This window comes from Symphalangus syndactylus, chromosome 11 (genome assembly GCF_028878055.3).
Source record: "Symphalangus syndactylus isolate Jambi chromosome 11, NHGRI_mSymSyn1-v2.1_pri, whole genome shotgun sequence".
NCBI lineage: Eukaryota > Metazoa > Chordata > Mammalia > Primates > Hylobatidae > Symphalangus > Symphalangus syndactylus.
The window spans coordinates 119,392,725-119,418,176 of record NC_072433.2 but is presented as its reverse complement, the minus strand read 5'-3'; the positions used below and the strand labels follow the sequence as shown (position 1 = coordinate 119,418,176).

The window sequence follows — 25,452 nt, the reverse complement described above, 5'->3', positions numbered from 1 at the left end:
ACGATTTATTTGAAAGCATTTACTTCTAGTGTTTGCTTTTTTTAAATGGTTGTTGATTGGGAAAAATACCAGAGTAAACTGATGTTTCATGAAATCTGGGGGAGACGATCTTTAGGGCATGGGAAGCAATATGATATAATGATGAAAAACGCCCATGCTTTGGAATCAGAAACACCTGGATTTGAGACCCAGCTCTGTGGTTTACCAGCTGTGTGTTCTGGGACAAGTTATTAAACTTCTCTGGGGCTCAGGTTCCTTGTCTTAAGATGGGCTAATGCAGTGCTTACCTCATTGTATCATCAAGTTGGGTAGGAAACAGATGGTGAACTTGAACTGGGACTGTTTACAAAGGTGTGGGGAGGGCTTAGGGAAATCAAGATGAGACAGTGAAGCATATGGGGGCTAGCAACAATGGGGAGCTGTTACCACTCGTAACCTGAAGGTATGAAGGAAGGGAATAAATGGGTAAGGGGACCCAAAGGAGGCAGCTATTGCAAGGGTGTCTGGCAGGAGCTGTGGGCTCCAGTGGAGGATGCAGTTGGCCTAAAGTGACTTGATGGGGACCCAGGGGAATAACTTAACCACTTGCCCTCCTCGGGGAACTCCTGATCTCATCTTCCTGTGTCTTTCCATCTCTTGCTAATGCTCCCCATGGACCAAATCTAACCAGAATCCAGAGGCAAGATAGATGAGTGATGTGGCCCATTCAGGTCAGCCTCCCAGCCCAGAGCAGGTAGAGAGGACGGAGAGTGGATCTGCAGGAGCAAATAGAAGATTAATCAAAATAGAGACTGTGATGAGGTTAGCATAATGCCTGGAACACGATAAGTCCACAAGTCCTCAACAAATGTTAATTTATTTTGGACTTTGGACTCTGTCTGCCTGTTTTGCTTATTGCTTACTTCCTGGTTTTCATCAGCTCATGTATAGTTGAGATAACTTCCAAATAATCAAGTATTATTATCTATATTGGAGTGTTTTGAAGGAGTAATGAGTGTATAAAAAAGATAACCGGATACTCTGCGTCGTTAGAGATGACAGAGGGAAACAGAAGAAGGGGAGTAAGTAAGAGAAAAGGATGGAGAAAACTGTATGTTCCCTATGAGGCTGGAATGAACGCAAGATTATCTTACTTTAAAATCAAATCACGCACTTACTGGGATGTGATAACAGTGCGTTTGCAATTTTACAGCCCAGTGAGACTTGCCAGAAAGGGATTTTGCAAGGAAAGTCTTCCTGCCCTAAAAGCAAAACCTAGTGTTTACTTCTAGATTAATAGGTCTTAACCCATCATGCCTGCTCCCCCAAAACCAAGTAGTCAAATGTGTTAACCTGGATGTTTAAATACCTGCATGTTCCTGCCCAGGTGCCTGAGTCAGGTGAATGTTCTGATTTGGGAAATGGCTAGAGTGTGTTGGTCCTCACGTGGGATAGCTCCCAGGTAGGAAGGGAGCCCCAGAGAGTGGTCTGAACAGTGGATCATAAACTCAGTGTCCTTTCCTCCAGCCTTTACCAGCTGCTGACTTGGCCCCTTAGGAATCTGTCTTCATTCCACAAGCTATTCTCCAGTGTCTGGTTCAGGCTCCAGAACAGAGCATTCCAGGCTTTCTGTGATTGGTCCTGGCCACCTGTTCCATCTCCAAGACCCTCCAGCATCCTTCTCTCATTTGCTTACCCTACCATCCAGGCCTTTGCACAGGCCACTCTCTGTGCCTGGGAAATATACTCTCCTCCTGGCTAACCTTCCTCAGCCTCCAGGACCTCTCAGGTGTCCTCTCCTCTGAGAGCCTTGGTGGACTGCCCACGGGGAGTTGGGAAGCCCTTCTGCATGCTCCTGTTAGCCCTCTTTGATTCTCTCACTTACAGCACTTCCACACTGTCTTGCTTTCCTGGCTCATCTCTCCCAACACACTGGACACCCCTTGAGAAGAGACTTGACATATTCATCTTGATTTTAATGCCATCCGGCAAAATTCCTGGCACTCAGAGGGCACGCAATAAAACTTTACTGAATGAATGTTTAGCGCATAATTCAGAAAATAAGCAAAAAGTGTCACAAACACCAAAGCAAGTTAACCAAGCTATATGTTCTAGAACGTTCTTCCTCTCCTCCTGTCACTCTGGCTTTCCTGCGCCTACAGCAGACAGGACAGAGTCTGCTCTTTCACCTGCTCTTTTCTAGTCTTTTCTTTCAGGTGTCCCCTGAAATGCCACTTCCTCAGAGGCTATCCTTGACTACCCAATCCAAAGCAGTCACTCAGTCACTTGACTACACTTCAGTCTATTTTAATTTGTTAGAGAGCACTTACTGCTAGCACCAATGTTTTATTTCTGTGTTTTCTTTCTATCTCCACCATTACGCTGTAGCTCCATTTGAGCAGGGACCTTGTCTGTTCACTATTGTATGCCCAGCGTCTAGCACAGCGTGTGGCAGAGTCAAGTGTTCATTAAATACTTGTTAAATGAATGCATGCCACTGCTACTGCATGCTGAGTTAATTTGATGTATGGCTTCTATCACTGCTATCAGATTAGGTGCTCTAGAGAAACTCAGAAAGGGCTGAGTCTCCTTATGACATTGCAGGGTGGGAGAGGGACCTCAGTTCCCTTCCTAGGCCAAAGTGGGATATGCTGCCTGCTTGCAACTTCCTTGTGGCCTGGACTTCCCCATGGAGGCCAGATGCTGAGCAACCCCAGCCCATGTGTCTGCAGGCTCTGACTACTGAAATGTTCCTCTAGCTTTCTGTAAGAGCAGCTGGAGCTGCCCATTGCCTACACTGATAGAGGAATGTGCCCAGGGCTCCTGGCTGGCCTGGCACCCAGCAGGAGGCAGGCACAGTGGCCAGCACAGTGAGGACACATCACACTTCTTCCTTTTCCCATATCCCTATGCTGAGAGTGCATGCAGCTGCCTGGCTGGGAGCAGAAACTGGCCTCACTTCCTGGGGCCTGCTGGGCAGACAATGCCGCTCTCTAGCTGTGCCACAGAACAGGGAAAATCTTTACTAGCTGTGGCCTCACTCCCTGCTCCTCCCATTCCTGCAGAAATTGCTCTACCAGCTCAGCAGAGGGCTAGGTCTGGAATCTCTCACCTGTCCCTGGCCCTTCCTTTAAGCCCTCTGGTTTACTGGAAATCATAAACTGTGAGACACAGCCTTTATCACACCCTGAACAGTTCACTCTTAATGTTTAATGCTGGAGTCTAAAACAACCAGAGACACTGGAGGCCTCCTGCTTACTCTCAGGGACTGATGTTTGCACCTGGTAATTGAGGTCAGGTTGCTTCTCTTAAGTCACATGATTTGCGTCAAAGCAGGAAGGTGTCGGGGCCACTTGTTGCAAAGAGACAAGGAGGCGATCACAGAAATGCTGCAAACCAGCTTTGGCAGCAAAGGCTGTGCTTTCATGGGAGCCAGCCCTAGGAGTGTGGAGCTGGGCTGGCAGCTGGTAAATGACCCTCTCGGGGGCCTAAATAAACCCTAGCTTTTCACTCACAGCAAGCTCAGGATGCCTTCCTCCCTCTAAAACACCTGCTGAATTGAGTCACTTTCAATCCTTTCTGGAGTAGGATGGGGCATTAGTTAATTAACAAATTAATTAAGCATGCTAAATAGTCACCCAGAAGATACTGGTCACTTAAGGGTCTCCAAATCACAGTATAGGTCCCACCCTACCCAGACACTTAATCTTGTTCCAGGGTTTGCTTGACCTCCGGCATTTATCTCCTGGTTGTCATGGAATCTGCTCAGAGAAACAGTAGCACACCAACCGGGCCCCTCTGCCAGCCTCAGATCCTTCTAAGAGCAGTGGAGCTCCCTGGTGGCCACCAGCCACCCGGGCTCCAGGCAGCCCAACACACACTCCCATGCTGAGGTCTCTCACATGACCTCTCTAGGCACATAGTAGGTGCTCAGTAAATGCTTGTGGCATGAGGGAACCTCCTGGAGTGTGTGAGTTCTCAGGCTTCAAGGCCCCTAGATAAGCAGATTTCTCTGCCTATCACCATAGTCACCCCAGGGACTGCAGGGCAGGCGGAAATCAGCCAGTGACTCAGCTCCTTGGGCGATTCAGCTGGCCCACAGACCATTTCCTCTGCTCCCCAGCGCCGGATGGATGCAGATCTGTGAGGAAGGAGCCAGCTGCAGGCAAGCAGCTCGAGGGCAGGCGGGCATGATGTCTGGCTACCACTTGCACTGGATGCCACACACACAGCCAGGGTGGCAGAAGGCCCCACCTGCCATGTGCCAGTGGGACACCACCCTCACGGTCTGCGTTTCTAGGTTTCCAACTGAGGACTGAGCACACTCTTAACATGGACCTCCTAACTGCTCTCGAGGATGGACAGCTGGCCTCAAGGGGACACTGCAAAGTGGCTCTAGGAAGAAGCCACTGTCCCTCCAGACCATAAAAATGGCTACCAAGGTCAGAGCCAGCAGCTTTCGCTGTAAAGTTTCTCAAGAAAATCACAGATATTCCCCTCTGTGATGTTCAGCTCAGCCTGGAAAGGAGGTAAGAAAGACCAGACTACCTGATTTCTCAAGGTCACCAAATTCAACCACTGTCCTGTTTAAAGGCGGGTAGTACAGAGGCCAGCGTGGGCTCTGGAATGGGACATGTGAAGCCCGGGTCTGCTGCACCGTAGCAGTGTAGTCTTAGGCATTATTGAAACTCTGTTTCTAAATCTGGTTATGTGAATGAAAGGGGCTAATTTATGTAACACTTTTAGTATACTAAGCCCTCAATATAGTTTAGCTACTTAACTGTTGTCTTCTTTGAAGGACGCTGAACTAAACAGAAGAGAAACAGGGAAATAAACAGCGTGGCAACCTACATCAACAGAAACTTAATTATTCACCCTGGATAACTGAGTGTGTGAGTGTGACTGCAAATAACATTACAGTAAAGAGAAGTTTGAGATCTTTGGCTCAGTCATTCCAGAATCCTGAGTCACAGCAAATGCACAGCCTCCATGAGGCTGAGCCACACATGAAAGCTGCTTCCACCCACAGACTGGTAGAGGCCACTGACATGCTTAACAATGATGATGATGATGATAAAAATAGCTACCACAGGCTACCACGTGCACACACATGTTAAGCAGTTCAAACAGGTTATTTTGTTTAATTCATACCACAAATCTTTGAGGTAAGTATTCTTGTTCCCATTTTATAGAGGTAGAAACTGAGAGTTGAAGAGGCTGAATAATTTCTCAAGCACACTCCCAACTCGCCCACCCACAAGCAAAATGGCAGAGCCAGGATTCAAACACAGGTGTGACTGTGTGTGGACATCTCCCCTGTGCTATGCTGCCTGAAGGAAAATTCTAAGTGGTGTTGTTTCTGGGAGAAATCCACCTGTGTGGTCTTTAAACCTACTCTGACAGGAGCAAGGGCCACCACTCTGTATCTAAGACCAGTGGGAACAGTCTTCAGGCAACAAGGTGACCAGGGCAGCTGCAGAGGGTATCTATGCCCCTACCCCCTAGCGCAAAAGTCTGTTTCTCTTTCCAAATGGCCTTCAGGGAGCAACTATTTAGAGAGACCATACCTCCTCCCACACTCAGTTCCCAGGCCTGAGCCACAGAGTCCTGCCACAGGAGGGAGGACCTACCTGTCCTGCTCGCTCCCCACTCCAGGTTCCTGGAGACCTCTGTGATGATTCCCCAGGAAGGACTGCAGGATCTGGCAGGCAGCAGGTGGCGGTGCGGGGAGGAGAGTCCTGGGAGCACAGCACTCCTAACCCCTTCTGCCTCTCACAGAACAAAGAGGGAGTCATGCCATGTCCCCTGCTCCCACAGATGCCCCTCCCAGAGGGGCTAATGCCTAGGATTGAGGGTCTTGTGTGCTAAGGAAGTCCTGTCCCCCAATCCCCTACAAAAGTCAGAACCAGCTACTAAGGGGTTAGACACAAACAGAACTGTCTATATTAACATTTCCTCCTAAAAAACAACAGGAATCCTGGGGTGAGACCACTGGCTTGGGACTCCGTGAGCCCTGGCTTCTATCTCTGGCTTCATCAGGTGACCACAGGCAAGTCACCTAACCTCCATGGTCTAGACTTTCCTGCCTGTTGGGTGGGAATCATTACATATCACAATCATTACAGCTGACCTTCAGGGAGGCTGTACTCTGGGCCAGGCATTGTGTTGGGTGCATTATCATATTTATTCTCACGGCACCCTTTGCAGTAGCTACTATTTTCATACCCATTCTCAGATGAGGACACTGTGGAACAGGCTGGTTAGGGGACATGCCCAAAGTGACAAACTTAGCAAAGGTGGACCTGGCACTCAGTACCACATCTGTTTTTCCATGCTCTTAACCACTATAACATACAGAGCCCTTTTACAGAGATCAAGGACAGAGGTAAAAGTGTTTTGAAAGCAAAAAAAAAAGCGGGGAGGATGCATAAAATAAACATAAATCACCCCCCGCCCCACCCAGACATAACTCAGGGAACAGTCCTAACCCCCAAGAACCTTCTGTGGAACTTAATGGCAACATCAGAGACCTCCAACATAGAAATGACCCTCAATAAGTCATTTCTTTCTTCCTCTTTCCCTTCAGGCAGGAATAATATAACTAACTGAATTATACAGGTGAGACCAGGAAGGTCAAGCAAGGGTGACCAGCTTAGGCCCCTGGCTGGCAGGTAAGGAGGAGACCGACCCCAGCCTCCTGGCTCCTAGCGGGGGAAACAGTGATGACAAAGGCCCCTTTCCATGGCCAAGGTGGAGCCCTTTCTACCAAAGTTGAAACGTTTTAGTATAATATCCAAGTGCATCTTTTCCAACCTTAAAAACATATTTAATTTCCCTATAAAGCTGGCTGGCACTCTCCTCCTCCTCCAAAGCTCTGTATTAGGCAGGGTTCATAGTTGTAGACAACAGAATGAACAGTGGTTAGTTCGGCCAGAAAAGGGATGATACAGGAGGATACTGGGTTGATCAAAGGCTCTCTGGGAGGGCTGCAGATTTAGAGCCAGCCAGCCAGTAACGATGCCTGAAACATACCTTAGAGCAGGAGAAAGAACAAAACCCTACCTTTCTTCAACAGCTGGCAAGGTGGCAAGGTCTGGCCCCATGCAGCCTGGGCTCTTCCCACTCTCCTCTCTCCCTAATGCGTTGCCCTACTCGCTGCTTCCCAAGTAATCCCACCTCAGGTCTATGAACTTGCCATTCCCTCTGCCTGCAACCTAGACATTCACACTGCTAGCTCCCTGGCTAGCTCAAATGCCAGGTTTCTGCACAAACGCTCCTCCTTAGAGAGGCCTTCCTGGACCAATAGGTCTCTGGCCCTAGTACTCTATCCCCTCTCCCTGCTTTCCTCTTCTACTTCACCGCTCCTTAACATTGTGTTATACATTGTCTGTCTCCCCGACTGGAATGTAAGCGGCACCAGGGCAGGGACTTGGGTTGTTTTGTTCCTTGCTGTAAGCCCAGGGCCCAGGGCCAGACCTGGAACAACTAGGTGCTTAGTTATTTGCTGAATATTCTATGAAGGAATGACAAAGGAATGCGTGGAGAACTTCAAAGTTCAACTCCTCGAACTTCAAACTTCAAAGCCCCAACTCCTCCTGCCTATGCTGGAGGATTAGGGCAGTAACAGGAGTCGACTTGTGCTGTGCTGTCACCTTGCCTGGATCCGCATCAGCCCTGCAGCTCCCACTTTGGAGGAGACTTGCCCAGGGACCTACAGCTCTGAAGCTTCTCTGACAGCCTCTGCAGCTCTTGGAACTTATCTGGGCTGCTGCTGTGCAGACCATGGAGGCCTAGGTGAGTTCCTGCCCCTGCTTTCCTAGAGCCTCAGAAAGACAGGGAAGTGACTTACCCAAAGTCCCCTTTCACCCTATAAACAGTTCAGCCCAGGGAGTGAGGCTGACACGCAAATGCAGCTATGTATAGACTCAGAGTCATCCAAGGTCAGGGCTGGGTGGAGCCTTGGTCACATGCAGGCCAACCTGTGTCTGGAGATAATGCAAGCCAGTGCAGAGGTTAGCGTGTACATGGACTCTGGAGTCTGGCAGATCCAAGCCCCACCCACCAACTGTGTGACCTTGGAGAATTATTTGAAAAGACATTATTTGAAAAGCAGATGTAAAATGGAGATAAAAGTTCCTATTTAAAACAGTCAGTTGTGCCCCATTCAGAAGCCTATTACAGTTGTCCTTCAGCATCTTCAAGGGATTGGTTCCAGGACAGTTCCTCAGATACCAAAAGACACGATGCTCAAATTCCTTATAAAAAGTGGTGTAGGGCCGGGTACAATGGCTCATGCCTGTAATCCCAGTACTTTGGGAGACTGAGGTGGGCGGATCACTTTAGGTCAGGAGTTCGAGACCAGCCTTGCCAACATGGCGAAACCCCGTCTCCTCTAAAAATACAAAAAATAGTCAGGCTTGGTGGCATGCACTTGTAGTCCCAGCTACTCGGGAGGCTGAGGCATGAGAATTGCATGGACCCAGGAGGCGGGGGTTACAATGAGCCAAGGTCGCACCACTGTACTCCAGCCTGGGTGACAGAGTGAGACTTCATCTCAAAAACAAAAAACGAACAAAAAATGTGTAGCACAGTCAGCCCTCCGTATCCACAGGTCCACACACAGAACCTGCTGGTATGGAGGGCCAACTGTGCCTCCTATTCTTTTTTTTTTTTTTTAATTTGAGATGGAGTCTCACTCTGTCACCCAGGCTGGGGTGCAGTGGCGCGATCTCGGCTCACTGCAAGCTCCGCCTCCTGGGTTCACGCCATTCTCCTGCCTCAGCCTCCTGAGTAGCTGGGACTACAGGCGCCCGCCACCACGCCTGGCTAATTTTTGTATTTTTAGTAGAGAAGGGGTTTCACCATGTTAGCCAGGATGGTCTCCATCTCCTGACCTCGTGATCCGCCGGCCTCGGCCTCCCAAAGTGCTGGGATTACAGGCGTGAGCCACCATGCCCAGCCACTTCCTATTCTTTATGGTATCAAATTCAAACTCCTTGGCTTGCTAGTCAAACTCCCACCACCACTGAAATCTGGTTAACCAACCTATCCAATACAATCTCTCTGCACTCCTCCAAATAATGTTCAAGTTGGACCTACGTGCTCCCTGGTCCTTCTCACACCTGTGTGCCTGGAAACACCACCCACCTTCTTTTCTCTCATCTGAATCTACTAGAGCCCCAGGGGCAGGTCTCATAGTCTTCCCTGACTTGGGTTTTTTTGGCACTGACTACTGGGCATTCATGATGGGACCTGCCCCTGGGGCTCTAGTATTTGGTGTTACAGGGAGGAACACAGTTTTGATTCCCCAAACAGAACAAAGGATCCTTGAGGGCAACTGTCTGTTGTCTTTTCATGTCTCCCCCAACCAGGCATTAAAACATGCATAAAAATTCCTGCTGACGGGCTCATGTGAAGTTACAAGCTACAATTTGGTGAAAATGCCCCCAAATATTTCCTCTATTTCCCAAGGAAAGGAAAAGAAAGATATAGAAATTAAATTAAAGACAAACTTAAATCATTTCCATTTCTGCATGCTTGGTATGTATGGGAAAAAAAAAATCATTTCATCTCTGTCTCCAATGCAGACTTGACAAGTTGAGAAACTCCCTAAAAACAATGCATACAAAAAAAAAATCATACCAATTAGTCTCACTTAAAGGTTTCAGGAAGGAAAACACAGTTAAACTGAAAACGGTTAACTGGTGTTTAAAAAAAAGAAACCAGCCGGAAATGTTTTTAGGACTGCGTCTATCGAAGTCCCTTAGGGACTGATTTGTCCTTCAATATATTCTTCATAGCACCTGCTTTCACCAAAACCCAGCAGCCCAACGCTAGAGCTTTGTGAGTGAGATGCAGAGTGGAACTGGACATGGAGCTACACAGCTCTGAATCATGTTCCCCAACAGCAAACAACAGCCACATGAAGGATTCCTGGCAGCGCCCTGTGGCCACTATGGTGGGCCATGGAAAGCCATACAAACAGCAGATGGCATCTTGCAGCCCCAGCTTCTCCTTCTGCCTCGTTCCTCTCTCTGTCCATGCCTCTGCTTCCCCACTGGCCCACTGGCCAAATACACTCAGAAAAAAGTCCTTGCACAAGCCTCCACCCAAATTAATTCCACATTCTTTCAAGAGAGGCCTTGAAAGGTACTGAAATTCAGGGAAGCTCTTCACTAGACCCCTCACTGGAATGCCAAGAAGTGATGTAGTGGCCCTTGACATAAGGGCTTATTCCCATTAATGAAACTGAAATTATTTTATTCTAAGCACAAAGCTAACAAATGTGATCAAAATAGAAAATAAACAATCCTTATTCAAGTGCTCAGAATGCAGCACAAATAGGATCTTGGGATAAATAAGATAGAGCTGTGAAATTAATAGGGGTGAGAAGAGGGGAGGGTCAGCGGGAGAAGTCCACCAACGGGCTGCAAGGCCTGCGCAGGTGGACAGAAGCCCTGGGTTCTGAGGGGCCAGACATGGCAGTGCAGAATAGTCCACCCTAGGAGGGACTGGAAGAAGGACTGCGGGGTCCCCGCAAAGAACCTCACACTCCCAGCTTGCCACACACTTGTTGAACTATTCTGGGTGGACACTTCCTACCTGAATGGAAAAGGGGACAGGCCCAAGATGCAGAAGGGAAGGGAAGTCACACTTACAATGCAGAGGATGCGCCCTTGTCCCTCATACTCTCTGAAACATTCCAGGAATAATTCTGGTTTCACTGCAATTGTTTGTTGTTTTTGTAAATAAACCGCAAAAATCAACAAATGGCCTCAAAATCGAACACATGTGATTTACACCAATTCATATACCAAAACACAAATAATGCAGAACAAATAAGAGAAAAACTCCGGTCAGGCTCTCCACTCACCCATGGCTGGTGGCTGGCATTCAACTCTCCAGCAGCCGGGGAGTCCATTTTCTTGTTTCGCTGCTGGCCATCCTCAGGACTGCCGTGGGGGTTGGGGGCGGCCAGGGTGTGCTGCCACCTGCAGGCCAAACAAGGAAAAAACATAAGCAACGGCCCCAATCATCCGCCTGAAGCCCCTCCTGTATCCTCAGGCAGCTGGAAGATCTGGATCCCCGTCGTGGGACAAGAGCCAGGAGCACTCACCCAGTGCCAACACCTGCTGGGCCACAAACAATTTCTGCTTGGGATCCCAACACAGGCAGGAGAGTCAGCAAAAACTCTAAGATATCAAGAAGTCAAGCATTTCTTAACTCAGCAGCAAACTCTTACACAGGGCTGTGGTTACCAGACACTCCTCTAAATAGCTTACACTTGTTTACTTATTTCATCCTCACAACAACGGGTGAATATTTGAGGTCTCTGCCAATTTGCCTGATTACCGAATTAGGTGGAATCATTAAAATGAATAACTTGATAATACCCAATTTCAAAGAGGGGTCACATATGAAAACTCTGTGAGAGATTCTCAGCATCTTGCAGACATTCATTCCCTAAATATTCATTGAGTGTTTGTTATGGACAAGACACTGCTCTAGGACCTGGGAAGGGAGGAGCAAACACACAAGACAAAGTCCCTGCTCTCACGAAGCTTCTGTTCCAGTGCAGGGAGGCAGCAATAGAAAAGGAGACAAATGCCATGCAGAAGAAAAAGCAGGGAAAAAGAGATAGAGCATGATGACAATGCTGTTAATACCCATTCATTTATTCACTTATTTCCAAGGACTTACTAACCATGTCATTTCTTGCCCACAGCTGCATGCCAGGCACTATGCCAAGGATGAAATTGTGGGTAAGAAATAGACATGGTCTCTGCCTGTATGGAGTACTTACATAAGAGGAACATTTATTATTAGTCAAATAATCACCTAAATAAATGCAAAGATGTTAATCTGTGATAGATGTGATAGCAGAATTGCATGTAGTCCTTCTGAGAGCATCTCAAGGAGGCCTGACCTTGTCTAAGGGGAGGCCTGAGATGCAGTGTGGGGAGGAGCAATGTGTTAGTCCTTTTTGCATTGCTGTAAAGGAATATCTGAGGCTGGGTAATTTATAAAGAAAAGAGGTTTAAGGTGGGGTGCAGTGGCTCACACCTGTAATCCCAGCACTTTGGGAGGCTGAGGCTGGTGGATCACCTGAGGTCAGGAGTTCGGGACCAACTTGGCCAACATGGTGAAACCTTGTCTCTACTAAAAACACAAAAGTTAGCTGGGTGTGGTGGTGCACGCCTGTAATCCCAGCTAGTTGGGAGGCTGAGGCAGGAGAATTGCTTGAACTGGGGAGACAGAGGTTGCAGTGAGCCAAGATCGCACTCCAGCCTGGGTGATAGAGCGAGACTCCGTCTCAAAAAAAAGAAAAAGAAAAGAAAAGAGGTTTGGCTCACAGTTCTGCAGACTGTACAAGCATGGCACCAGCATCTGCTTGGCTTCTGGTCAGGCCTCAGGATGCTTACAATCATGGTGAAAGGTAAAGGGGGAGCTGGCATGTCACATGGCACAAGAAGGAGCAAGAAAGGGGAGGAGGTGCCAAGCCTCCTTTAAAGCTCTTGCGTGAACACAGAAAGAACTCACTCATTACCTGTGGGAGGGCACCAAACCATTCATAGGGATCCAGCCCCATGACGCAAACACCTCCCATCAGGCCCCACCTCCAATGCTGGCGATCACATTTCAACATGAGATTTGGAAGAGACATGCATCCAAACCATATCAAGCAGTGTCCCTGTCAAAAGCACACCCTGTGCACAGGCCGGATCGTGGGTAGTTGGCAGGGACAGGAGGCAGGGTGAAGCTGGAGAAGCAGTATAGGCAACCCTTACATGACACTCCCAGCCACAAGAGGAGTTCAAGCCTTAACCCTGGAGAACCAGAGCACCACCCAAGGGTCTTAGGCAGAGGAGTAATGCATTTAGATGTGTGTTTTTAAAAGATTATCTATGTAGGCTGAGTAATGGCCCTGCCAAAGATGTCTATGTGTGAATCCCTGGAGGCTGTGCATATGTTCCCCTATATGGCAAAAGGGACATTGTAGATGTGATTGAGTTAAGGGTCCTGAGAACTGGAGGTTATCCAGGTGAGCCCAACGTAATCACAAGTGTCCTTATAAGAGGGAGGCAGGGGGAGATCTGACTTCAGATGAGGAACCTCAGAATGATGTGGCAAGAGAAAGACTTGGCTTCGAAGAGGAGGAAGAGGCCCTGAGCCAGGGAATGCAGTGGCCTCTAGAAGCTGGAAAAAGCAACAAAACGATTCTCCTCTAGAGCCTCCAGAAGGAACGCAGCCCTGCTAAAGCCTTAATTTCAGGACTTCTAAAATAGTGAATTTGTGTTGTTTTAAGGCACTGATTTTCTGGTAATTTGTTACAGCAGCAATAGGAGAATAGGACATATCAGCTCCTGTGAAAAACCAGACTGGACGTAAGGGCAAGGGGAGGCAGGGACCAGCTAGAGGCCACTGCTGTGGTCCAGGCAAGAGGTGTGAGAGCTTGCATGACAGTGGTGGCCGTGGGGATGGAGAGGAGTGGTGGAGTTGAAGGACCCCAGCAGGGGAAGAGCTGGCCAGTCAAAGGTCTTGCTGCAATCTGGCAGATGTTACTGGAATGCCACAGCAGGCCTCTTTCAGGCTCAGGCCCTGGCTGGCTCACGCTGGCTAGAGCCCAGCACCTTTACAGAAAGAGGAAGCTCACACCAGGGCTGTAGACCACTCCCAGGCAGACGCACCATTTACTCACTTAACCTGCCAACCCCATTCCCACAAAAAAGTTCAAGAGTCTCCAGGAACAAGCCCTAAGAAAGAACATGTGGGGAATTTTTACTAGGCAAAAGGTTGCAATTATTTCTGCCAAGCATTAAGCCTTGCAGCGAACCTTTTTTTTTTTTTTTCCGTGAACAGAGATTTTGTAATTCTGGAAGAGAGGTGTCCAGATTTAAATATACACACCTCCAACACAGGTGATGCAGAACCATGATTAAATCCAACATCTAAAAACTTTATGGTCAGTAGAAAATGCAGAAATTAAAGAAAGACTAAACAAGAAACTAGGAGACTCAGCGTCTACTCTATTCTTGCTTAATAATCCAAACCTACTTAAAAAATGGGATCTTAATTTGGTCCTGTTTAATGGAGCTGTCAAGAAGAAAAAGCAATAAAAATTATTTGAGAGAATTTTAGAAACATTCTCCTATTCTACTCCAAAAATATAAATACGCACACTCCAAAACCAAGTACCTTGGATTGTACTGAGAGATGACAATGACGTCTTAACGGTACTATTTCCCCATGATGTTGCAGCAGGCCACAGGGACCTAACTGAATTGTAAGAATGTGAAAGGACCCCAGAATGCCTGCAGATGACAAAATACCAGGTAGTCCTGGCAGTGTAGGAGCATGTTAATTTAAAAATAGATATATATTTTTTTCTGGAGACAAAAGTGACATATGTCTATTATTGGAAAACACAAACAACTCCTGTAGACCAGTGATCCAGAGATAACCCATTTGGAAATATTTTCTTCCAGTCTTTTTTCCCCATTGATTTCAGCACAGGCACACACACACATACACACACACAAACACACACACACACACTCTCATACTTCATTTTTAACAAAATTACAATACTGTATATACTTTTATAACCAGTTTTATGTAACAGTATATAATCCTCCGTGTATTAAATATAGTTTTTCATAATGCCAGTATTCCATCATATGAAAGTACAAAAATCACTTAACCAATCCCTAATTGCTGAACAACTGAGTAGTTTCTAACTTTATGGTAACATAAGTCATTGGGAAGAAACTCCTCATCTATGGGAATATCCCTAGATATAAATCTGTGTCTATATCTCTGATTATTTCCTTAGAGTCCTATTTCCTACATCCATGCATTGCCATTACTATTTTGTTATAATTAATTACCATCTGTAATGTACTTAACATTTTTCTTTAAATCAACTCATTTCTGTCCTTAAACAAATGTATTTTAAAAGCAAACCTGACTGGGTGTGGTGGCTCACACCTGTAATCCTAGCACTTTGGGAGACCAAGGCAGGCGGATTGCCTGAGCTCAGGAGTTCAAGACCAGCCTGGGCAACACGGCGAAACCCCGTCTGTACTAAAAATACAAAAAATCAGCCAGGTATGGTGGTGTGTGCCTGTAGTCCCAGCTACTCAGGAGGCTGAGGCACGAGAATCGCTTGAACCTATGAAGCAGAAGTTGCAGTGAGCCAAGATCGTGTCACTGCACTCTAGCCTGGACAACAGGACAAGACTCTGTCTCAAAAAAAAAAGCAAATCTTATTTAAGTGGAAAACCAACATCATATGCCATAAATGAAGGCAATCATAATGTTTTATTGGAATAAAAAAACACGGTGGTTAAAATATAGTCAAAATACTGCTACCCCTTTGCTCATTCTTTTATATAAAATGGGAGATTAGAGAGGCTTAGTTAGAGAGGTGTTAAAGGTATGCTAGCACCAAGCTAAAGTTTTTTTCCTTCCCTTGATCAGAAGACTGAAAAAGAATTGAGCATGGGTATAACTTTCTCATTGTGAGTCAGTGTTAGACAATGTGGCAAATGTGTCCCAACTAGAATTACCCTGCGCCACCTGAAATAACCTCATGTGAAAACACGCCTTAGGACATATTCTTGGAAGTAGAACTGGGATAAAAGGTATGGACACTTTAAGCAGCTTCTGACAACCAGAACCCAAACACCATCCAAGTGAGTTTTACCACAGTTTTACTACGAGAGTGTCCATTTTACTTCATGTTCAGAAATATTAAGTACTATAAACAAAATATTAAAATAGTTTAAAAGTTTCAGCTTTTTGGTGTCAAATATCCAGCAGCTGAATCTTCAAAGGCTATTTTCATGCTCCTCTAGCTAGTCCCTGACCCTAGGGCAGGGCTATTTTATGAACCTTTAGTTAGTGGTAAGCTTACAACAAACTGATACTGCACTTGGTTTCACCAAGCTGAAGTAAATTCTGTAAAAGATGAGGAAGTGACTTTAGCATTTGCAAATATTTCAGAATGCCTTTGTGCCAGCAAAGGTCAAACAAGGATCAGAATTGCCTGGATTCCAAAGTATACTTTTGGGAAATAAGAGACCCAGAGAAGCATTACTCAAGATACAATTCACTATGAATTTTCAGCAATTCAATGAAAAGTCTAAAAGAAATACATGTTTAAACTTTCTTATCCTGGTATAATATGCAATTGCACAAATAGGTTAGATTGTAGATTAATGCAATTGTTAATATTTCTAACGTAGAAAAAGGAAATCGTATTTTGAAGCGAGAAGAATTAACAATTGAAATTGTTCAGGTTATTTTAATAATTCCCGGGCAGATACCTGTGTGTATATGTGCCTGTGGGGAAAAGGTGAGGAAAAAGAGACGTGAAAAAACATCCTTATGTAATCCCAGCACTTTGGGAGGCTGAGGCGGGTGGATCACTAGGTCAAGAGATTGAGACCATCCTCGCCAACACGGTGAAACCCCATCTCTGCTAAAAATACAAAAATTAGCTGGGCGTGGTGGTGCACACCTGTAGTCCCAGCTACTTGGGAGGCTGAGACAGGTGAAGTGCTTGAACCTGGGAGGTGGAGGTTGCAAAGAGCCGAGATTGTACCACTGCACTCCAGCCTGGGTGACAGAGTGAGACTCCGTCTCAAAAACAAAAACAAAGACAAAACAAAAAAAAAGATTTATTATGTTTGGAAGGAGGTTACAGGTTCTGATTAATTTTTGCCAGAGACAAAAATACAAGTTTATCTAAGCTTAAGAACTAAATGATGGCCTATTGTAAGATATAGAACTTCCAACTCACTGAATAAAAAGAAGGAAAGAAGAAACACGGGACAAATACACTTTGATGAATCCATGGAGTCACAAGGGAAAAAAAACACACATGATAAATACATAGCAAAACAAGATGGCAAAAATAAGACCACATTTATCAGTGATGAAAATAAATATGAATGAATTAAATTCCATTATTAAAAGACCAAGACTTTCACCCTAAATGCCCATGAATGGAAAATGGATAAATTATGGTACGTATTCTATTTTAATGGATGTGTATATGTGTGTATACACCACAGAAAGAGGCCCATGAGTTTCAGTTTAGAAAGTTGTAGAAAAATATTTGTATAAGCATAGGAAAGGGTCCAGAAAAACACACCAACGTGATATCTGTGGTTGCCTATAGAGAGCAGTTTACCTATGAGTTGCAGTTTAGAAAGTTGTAGAAAAATATTTGCATAAGCATAGGAAAGGGTCCAGAAAAACACACCAATATGATATCTGTGGTTGCCTATAGAGGCTGAAGTGGACCTTCCTGTCTCACTTTACAAATGTCTGTACTGTTTGAATCTATTACAAAAGCATATGACCAAAGAAACATGAAAAAATGGAATAATAAACATAAGGGCAGAATCAGTGAAATAGAGGACATACAGGACCAAAAAAAGGATGTTAACAAAACCTGAAGTATTTATTTGAAAGTAGACAAACCTCTAGTGAGACTGATCAAGAATAACTGACAGATTTTTAAAAAATGAGATTACAGAAAAAGGAAGAAATGACAAATAAAACAGACATTTTAAAACTTATAAAGGAATAAACACATGATAATACATTTGAAAATACAGATGAATACATTTCTAGAAAATAAAAATTGCCAAATTTGGCACAAAAATGTGAATAACCACTTAAGAGACTCAAATAATTTTGAAACCTCTTCCCCATAGAGTTTCAGACCCAGAGATTTTGCAAGTGCCTTCTACTAACTTCCATGGAGCAGAAAATCTCTATCTTAACGGAGTTACTTAGAAAATAGAAAAGAAGAGAAAACATTGCCCAACTTAAGGTTACTTAATTTTGAAATGTTAAATATGGACTGTACAAATAAAGAAAAATACAGGATAGTTTCCCTTATAAACATGGATGTTAAACTCCTAAATGAAATATTATCTAATCAAATGCAAAAGTGTATTACAAATACATCATGATAAAGTAATTCACTACATTAGTCGATTGTGGAAGAGGTTACTAGTGCTCACCAGTCTCTCGTTCTCTTCCTCCTGGGAACACCACCAGGCTACATTTCCCAGCCACCTTACAATTAGGTGAGACCCATGAGACTAGTCCATGCCAATGGAATGTGAACGGAAGTGCATCTAATTTTCTGGCTCATGAAAACAGCAGCATTTTCTTTCTTTTTTTTTCGACGGAGTTTAGCTCTTGTTGCCCAGGCTGGAGTGCAGTGGCGCGATCTTGGCTCACTGCAACCTCCGCCTCCCAGGTTCAAGCAATTCTCCTGCCTCAGCCTCCCAAGTAGCTGGGATTACAGGCATGTGCCACAATGCCCGGCTAATTTTGTATTTTTAGTAGAGATGGGGTTTCTCCATGTTGGTCAGGGTGGTCTCAAACTCCCGACTTCAGGTAATCAGCCCGCCTCGGCCTCCTGAAGTGCTGGGATTACAGGCGTGAGCCACCGTGCCCGGCAACAGCAGCATTTTCTAAAAGCAATCAGTACTCAACACCATCCTGCTGGGGTAGGGCAGCGGGGGACCCCATGTTTTAAAACTTAGGAACTTAGACCATCTTTTGTCAAATTCAGATGGTTTTTTCAAAGTTAAGATCATTCAAGTTTTGTTTCAGTAACGTGCCTTATGATCAGATCTGTGTGATTAGGCTGAATTCATTATTATTGAGACAAAAATGGAGTTAAAGGGGATTCTTGGTATTGGCCTGTAAAACCTGTCATAATTTAAATGCAAGTTAAGTGCCTGATGATTTAGTCACTTTACTCTCAGCTCTTAGCTCTTTCACTCATCTGTCCTTGTTCTACACAACCTGCCTTATGGGTAACTTGAATACATATTTTCTCTCCTCAGGGGATGGGAACGCTCTAAGGGCAGGGGCTGTTTCCACAGCCCTGGGGTGGAACCCCCTTCCTGCATACCAAGAATGAGTTGGCTATACTTGACGAAGGGCAAAGACAAGGTGGCATGCATCTTTCATGCTTCTGCTGGCAGATGCAGTGGACTGGTAATTTCCTGGTCTGGGAAGGACTCCGTCTGTGAGTGCACCTATCTCTGACCATCTATGCTAGCCCCGGGATGGGGGCCCCAGCAGAGTGAGGCCCTGACTTCACATGGACAGGGCCAGGGCAAGGAGGCCACATCCTGAACTAGTTGCTCTCCATGCCCGTGATCAAGGGAGATGAGCTGCCAGCTTGCTCGGTCAGGGAACACTTGGAAGGCACGCCAAGTGCCCCCAGGTGCATCAGATCTAGGAAACTTACGCAAACTACATGAGGTATGGGGTGGGGCCCAGTGGGAAAAATGAGTCTGACAGGTCAGAGGGAGTAGATTGTGAGCTCAGGTTAGGCATTCTGCTCGGCATTTTACGTACACCCTCCCACTTTTGATTTTTACCAACACCCAGGGAGGTCGGTGCTCTACAAAAGGGAAAGGCGTGCTCAGGAGGCCCGACTTGCCACGGTCCCAGCTCGACCCCGGGCTGCTAGCCCCTTGGGACGCTTGTCTGAGGCCTCCCAGGTCTTCCAGCCCGGCCTGGAGGCCCAAAGCCACGAAACCCAAGGGTGCCGCGTCTCAGGCCCTCCCCGCCCCCACGGCAGAACCCCCGACCCTGCCCGGGTCAAACGCCTGGCGTCGGGCCCGCCGGGTCCGCAAGGAGGAGCCCGCGAGGCGGCCGCGAAGGGGCTGCGCTTACCTCGCCCGGCGCGGGCCGCGGCCCCAGGGCCCGCGCTCCAGGCTGGCCGCCGCTGCATTCTGCGCCCCTCGCCTGAAACGGCAGCTGCGCCAGTCCTGGCCACGACCGCTTTCATTTTCCTCAACCACATCGGCAGGAAAGCGAAAGCGAAAACCTCCGGGAGGCGGGACCGGGGCCGAGCGCGCAACGAACGCGGGGCGCGCGGCGGGCGCGGGCCGGCAGCCAGAGGCGGGGGCCCCGGGCTCGGGTCTGCGCGTGGCCTGGCCCGGTGGTGCTCTGGGTGGAGCTGCGCCCGCGGAGTGCCGGAGAGCGAGTCCGCCACGCACACCTGCCTCGGCGGGACCCGGGTCCCGGCTGGGCGGGAGGCTGGGCAGGCCCGCCGCCAAGTGTAAAGGCGTCCGCGGCGCCTCTGCCGACCGGGACAGGTTCCTCCATCTGCCCTTCACTCAGCGTTTACTTGGGCCTGTGGCTGGCAGCCGGCCCGGTACCTGACCGCTGGCGGCGCCTCGGGCTCTGGCCTGAGGAGACAGATGCCAGCCTGAGCAGCTGGGACCAAGCATCTGAGGAGTCCCCATTGGAGAGGACTTGACCATGAGGTACCAGGCATCTCATCTGGGGTCAGCGGAGAACCCAAATGTCAATGACGTCGGTGAAATGGGGGTCCCTTCATCCGATAGGAGAAACTGGAACAGGAAGCCTATGGTTTGGACTCCCTGGTCTAAGCGGTGCCCATCAATATCTAGACATTTAGAGATTCCAGGGTTCACTGTCTGGCCGTGTCTTATTGTCAGTGATTTGGGGCAAAATATTCAAGTAGTTAGACTTAGTTACTTCCCCTGTGGGATGGGAATAATAATCATACCTACTGCCAGAATTTTAGGAATGAACACTGGAAGGAAGAAAATACTTAAAATTTTCTGTCAGCCTCTAAGTGGATTCCTTGAGGGCAGCAACCAAGTCATTATTTACCTGGATGCTTGATAGACATTCTCTAATGGCCAGTCCATCAACTTGGAGCTACCTCCATGATAACAGGTTAGTTGTCAAAGTTTGGACAATATTATCTGGAGTTTAAAGACTGAGGAAGCCCTGCAATTTTTTTTTTTTTTTTGGAAGGTGTCTCAAACTTAGCCTGACAATTAGCCCCAACAATTATGCCACGGAACCAGGTTTTTGTTAGAGCGGAGCATGGCCACAACGTTTGATGGACATTCCTACAGCGGTATTCAGCGCTGGCCACTGAGGTCTGAAAATACTTCTGCAAGCATTTCTATTCACTTGCTTTTAGAAAACATTGGCAAGACACCATACTCCAAACACAATTTGCCCTGTCTGTACGTTTGTTGCATAGCAAACATAAAAGTTTTTGCCACAGAGCAGTCTGTTATAACTGGAACAAGAAACCAAAATGAGCTGTTAAATCTGCCCAGAGTCACTTTGGTTTACCTGTTTGTAATTTGGGCACATTCCCTGCAAGATGGAGGCCCTGGTCTGTGACTGATGTAAGGGCTTGTATGTGTCATTGCAATAGTTCCCTCAAGAGCAGGTGGGAAAGTGGGGCAGGCCAAATGATGACCTTAGAAAAACAACAGCCTGTTTCACTGTCAAGAAGATGCTACTTTTAGTCTGTAGTATGAAGGAAAAAGAAAAACAAAACAAAAAAGGCAAGCCTTGGAGCCTCTTCCTCCTTATGGGACAATTCTTGACTCCAAGATAGCAAAGTAGAGTTAAATCTGCTTCTGCATAAAAACTATGTTTGGGAAGATGAAGATCAGGAAAAGACAGGAAGAGATGTAAGCAGATAAGCCAAATCCTGGTTACCTTTTATAGACATCACACAGGTGAACAGAGCATCAGGGGGTGAAGGCCGACCTGAAGTCTTTCATCTTGGCGACTTCCCAAGGTCCAGGTTTGGTCCTTGACTTTGTGGGACCAAAAATCTCATCTGACTTCCAGTGTTCCAGAGTCGATTAGCACTGTTGCATAAAGTCAGAATGCCAACTTGCTGATTTCATTCACTATTTGCTAGAGAAGTGCTATGCTAAATGCATTACATGCATTACCTCATTTACTTCTCCCTACTATCATGTGGTATATTATAATCTACTTATTTTTCATTTGGGAGAAAAAAAGATGAAGGAAATCCCAAGGTCACATAGTTACTATGTATGTTAGTGGCAGGGTTTGAATCAAGGCCATCTGACCCCAAAACCTGCAGCTTATCCATTCCTGTTAGAAGCAAGACTGTCAGGAACACTGGACTCGAGGCCACCTGATGAGTAAATTCTCTTCTTTGGAGCCCAGTAGTCAGAAGGTGGCTTAGTGAGCCTAAAATCAGAATCAGAAGAGTGAATTGTCTGACTTAAATGTTTAATGATATCAGGCTTGGGCAATGTGGGATGTCTTTTTCCACAACACAGGTCAAAACCTACAGGGAGGACTGTTCACTCATCCCTGCTGGCCTGGCCAGCCCTTCTCCCTAGATGGGGCCTGGTGGACACCATCTGTTTGTGTCGATGAGGCCTCTCTTTATTATGGTACCCAGGCCGCCTCTCCTCAGATGGATACATTTTTAAATAGAGCAAGGCATTACTGAGTAACATTAGTCAGTAAGGTCTTGCGGCCCTTGTTTTTCTTTATAGAGACATTTTGTATCTTTGCTCTGATAGGCTTGATTTATAATTTAACTTCTAGAGGACAGCTTTCTATCCCACCTATTGGAGACAGCTCTGTTTTCCTTACTACCCTTCCTGATCTAACCCTGGAACAAAAGTTTGTGCAGTAGCAAGTTCTGCAACAAGCACTTTATCCAGGCCTGCACTGATAGTCAATGAAGACACAAAAGAAGCAAAAGTCCAAGTCCAAGGCCAGTCCCAAAAGACTTTACTACAGAAGCGGGTGATGGAGGGTTGGAGGGCGGGGCACAGCTGACGATCACGCAACACAGCTGAAGAATGATATAAATGGAACAAAAGCATGGTGCAAGCAGCATCTAACTTAGGAGTCACTGATTAGGAAAAAAATACCTGATGTGTGATTCAGATAAAAATGAAAAAATAACCCTTTTAGATATTTCATTCAACAAATATTCTGTGGCAACTACAAAATGCAGCCACCCTGCTAATGCTGGGGATTCAGTGATGAGCAAAAATAAATGTGGTCTCTGCCTTCGGGAAACACACTTGAGTGAGGTAATAAAACAATCAAATAACTGGTCAAATATAGAATTCCATCCTAAATGCTACAAGATGCATTTGACGCTATAAGAGGGAATGCCAGAGGCAAAACTCCTCTAATAGGCCACCTGTACTCTGGGGCTTCCTGTCAGCCTGGCCAGCACTTTCTCAGAATGGCTCTGCAGTCTGAGGCTCTTTCTATCTACTCCTCCCTCCTTCCCTCTTCTCTTTCACAGGGGTCAGACCTGCATTACAGTGTGAGGCTCTCTCTGCTTACTCTTGCTTCTGCTCCTCTTTGTTCTTCATAGGCATTTTCCCCAATAAACTCTTCCAGGTTTAATTCCATCTTGGTGTCTGCTCTAGGAGGACCCAAGCTGACACAATGATGCCCTTCCTTGACTTGGAGAACCTTGGAAGAGGCCCAAGTTTTGGAGGCCTCCAATTCTGCACATGTTGGCTTAGGTGTCAGGTGGGCAAGGAAGCTCCATATCTGCTTTCCCACTCAGAAGATAATGCTTGTGCTTTGGTACTAAGCTATCAATCATGTCCTCTGTGGGAGCTAGGGTCTGGTCTTGTTTTTAAAATGCTTGTTCCATGGATAATCAGCAATTCTCAGTTTAGATCTCAATACTAGAACTATTTCCCTCTAGAAAAGCACAACCTACCAATAGCAAAAACCATCCCTTAACTTCCTTGAGGAGGAGTTAAAAGTCAAAAAATCGAAAGGAGATGAGCAATTGTTCCTGAACAGCCAAAGGGAAATAATTTTGCTGTAGGGGGCCCTTAGTTTTCTGGGAAAAGAAAGTCTTTTTTTTTTTTTTTTTTTTTTTTGAGATGGAGTTTTGCTCTTGTTCCCCAGGCTGGAGTGTGATGGTGTGGTCTTGGCTCACTGCAATCTCTGCCTCCCAGGTTCAAGTGATTCTCCTACGTCAGCCTCCCAAGTAGCTGGGATTACAGGCACCCGCCACCACACCTGGCTAATTTTTGTATTTTTAGTAGAGACGGGGTTTCATGTTGGCCAGGCTGGTTGAGAACTCCAGACCTCAGGTGATCCACCTACCTCGGCCTCCCAAAGTGCTGGGATTACAGGTGTGAGTCACTGCACCCGACCTGGAAGTCATCTTTTATAAGTGTTCCTTAAGGAAAGAACTTACCTGTTTGGCAGCACAGATGGAAATCTGTCATTGTTCATAGAAAGAAGCTAGCACTCCAAAAGGCACTTTCGCTCTGAACTTAGCCTCCCTGAGCAAGGTGCCCTTGGAGAGCTGGGTGGCAAAGGATGACCCTGTCACTGAAGTTCAGTCACCAGCAACCTGTTCTGAGTGAATCATCTGTTTGAAGGCAGAGCTCTTCAGGTCCACTGCTGGTTCTTCCCATGGAAGGAGGCTTGAACACAAATCATGAGTACTACATGAATATTTGAACATGGCACTCAATCATAGTCAAGTATAGCATTTCCTTCACCAACTGCACACCCCAAGCAGACCGTCTCCATCTCATGGTGGTGTGGAGGCTGACAGTAGATGAGTTTACATCCTTTGTTCCCAAGCTGTCAGGAAGCCCAGACACTATTAGTCTGCTTGGTCTAAAAAGAGAAAGAAGTAGGTGTGGGCTTCATGAAGGATGTTTTCCTGAGGGCTCTGTCTCTCATTCAAGTATGAATAAGTAAAAGTATTTGTAAAATTTTTTTTTATAATTATACTTTAGGTTTTAGGGTACATGTGCACAATGTGCAGGTTTGTTACATATGTATCCATGTGCCATGTTGATTTCCTGCACCCATTAACTCGTCATTTAGCATTAGGTATATCTCCTAATGCTGTCCCTCCCCCCTCCCCCTACCCCACAACAGTCCCCGGAGTGTGATGTTCCCCTTCCTGTGTCCATGAGTTCTCATTATTCAATTCCCACCTATGAGTGAGAACATGCGGTGTTTGGTTTTTTGTCCTTGCGATAGTTTACTGAGAATGATGTTTTCCAGTTTCGTCCATGTCCCTACAAAGGACATGAACTCATCATTTTTTATGGCTGCATAGTATTCCATGGTGTATATGTGACACATTTTCTTAATCCAGTCTATCGTTGTTGGACATTTGGGTTGGTTCCAACTCTTTGCTATTGTGAATAGTGCTGCAATAAACATACGTGTGCATGTGTCTTTATAGCAGCATGATTTATAGTCCTTTGGGTATATACCCAGTAATGGGATGGCTGGGTCAAATGGTATTTCTAGTTCTAGATCCCTGAGGAATCGCCACACTGACTTCCACAATGGTTGAACTAGTTTACAGTCCCACCAACAGTGTAAAAGTGTTCCTATTTCTCCACATCCTCTCCAGCACCTGTTGTTTTCTGATTTTTTTAATGATGGCCATTCTAACTGGTGTGAGATGGTATCTCACTGTGGTTTTGATTTGCATTTCTCTGATGGCCAGTGATGATGAGCATTTCTTCATGTGTTTTTTGGCTGCATAAATGTCTTCTTTTGAGAAGTGTCTGTTCATGTCCTATGCCCACTTTTTGATGGGGTTGTTTGTTTTTTTCTTGTAAATTTGTTTGAGTTCATTGTAGATTCTCGATA

At 46.1% G+C, this 25,452-nt stretch overlaps 1 protein-coding gene across 1 annotated transcript in view; it reads right to left on the bottom strand.

Moving 5' to 3' along the window:
* LOC129492710 (uncharacterized) overlaps positions 1 to 23,217 on the bottom strand; it is a 69,053-nt gene extending 45,836 nt beyond the window's left edge. The window contains exons 1-4 of the mRNA XM_063612593.1: positions 23,149 to 23,217; positions 20,184 to 20,307; positions 19,696 to 20,104; positions 10,853 to 10,970 (exon numbers count right to left, since the gene is read on the bottom strand). Of these exons, the coding sequence (XP_063468663.1) occupies positions 10,853 to 10,970; positions 19,696 to 20,104; positions 20,184 to 20,307; positions 23,149 to 23,217 (720 nt within the window). The remainder of the gene's footprint in view (positions 1 to 10,852; positions 10,971 to 19,695; positions 20,105 to 20,183; positions 20,308 to 23,148) is intronic.
* Positions 23,218 to 25,452: the final 2,235 nt, after the last annotated feature.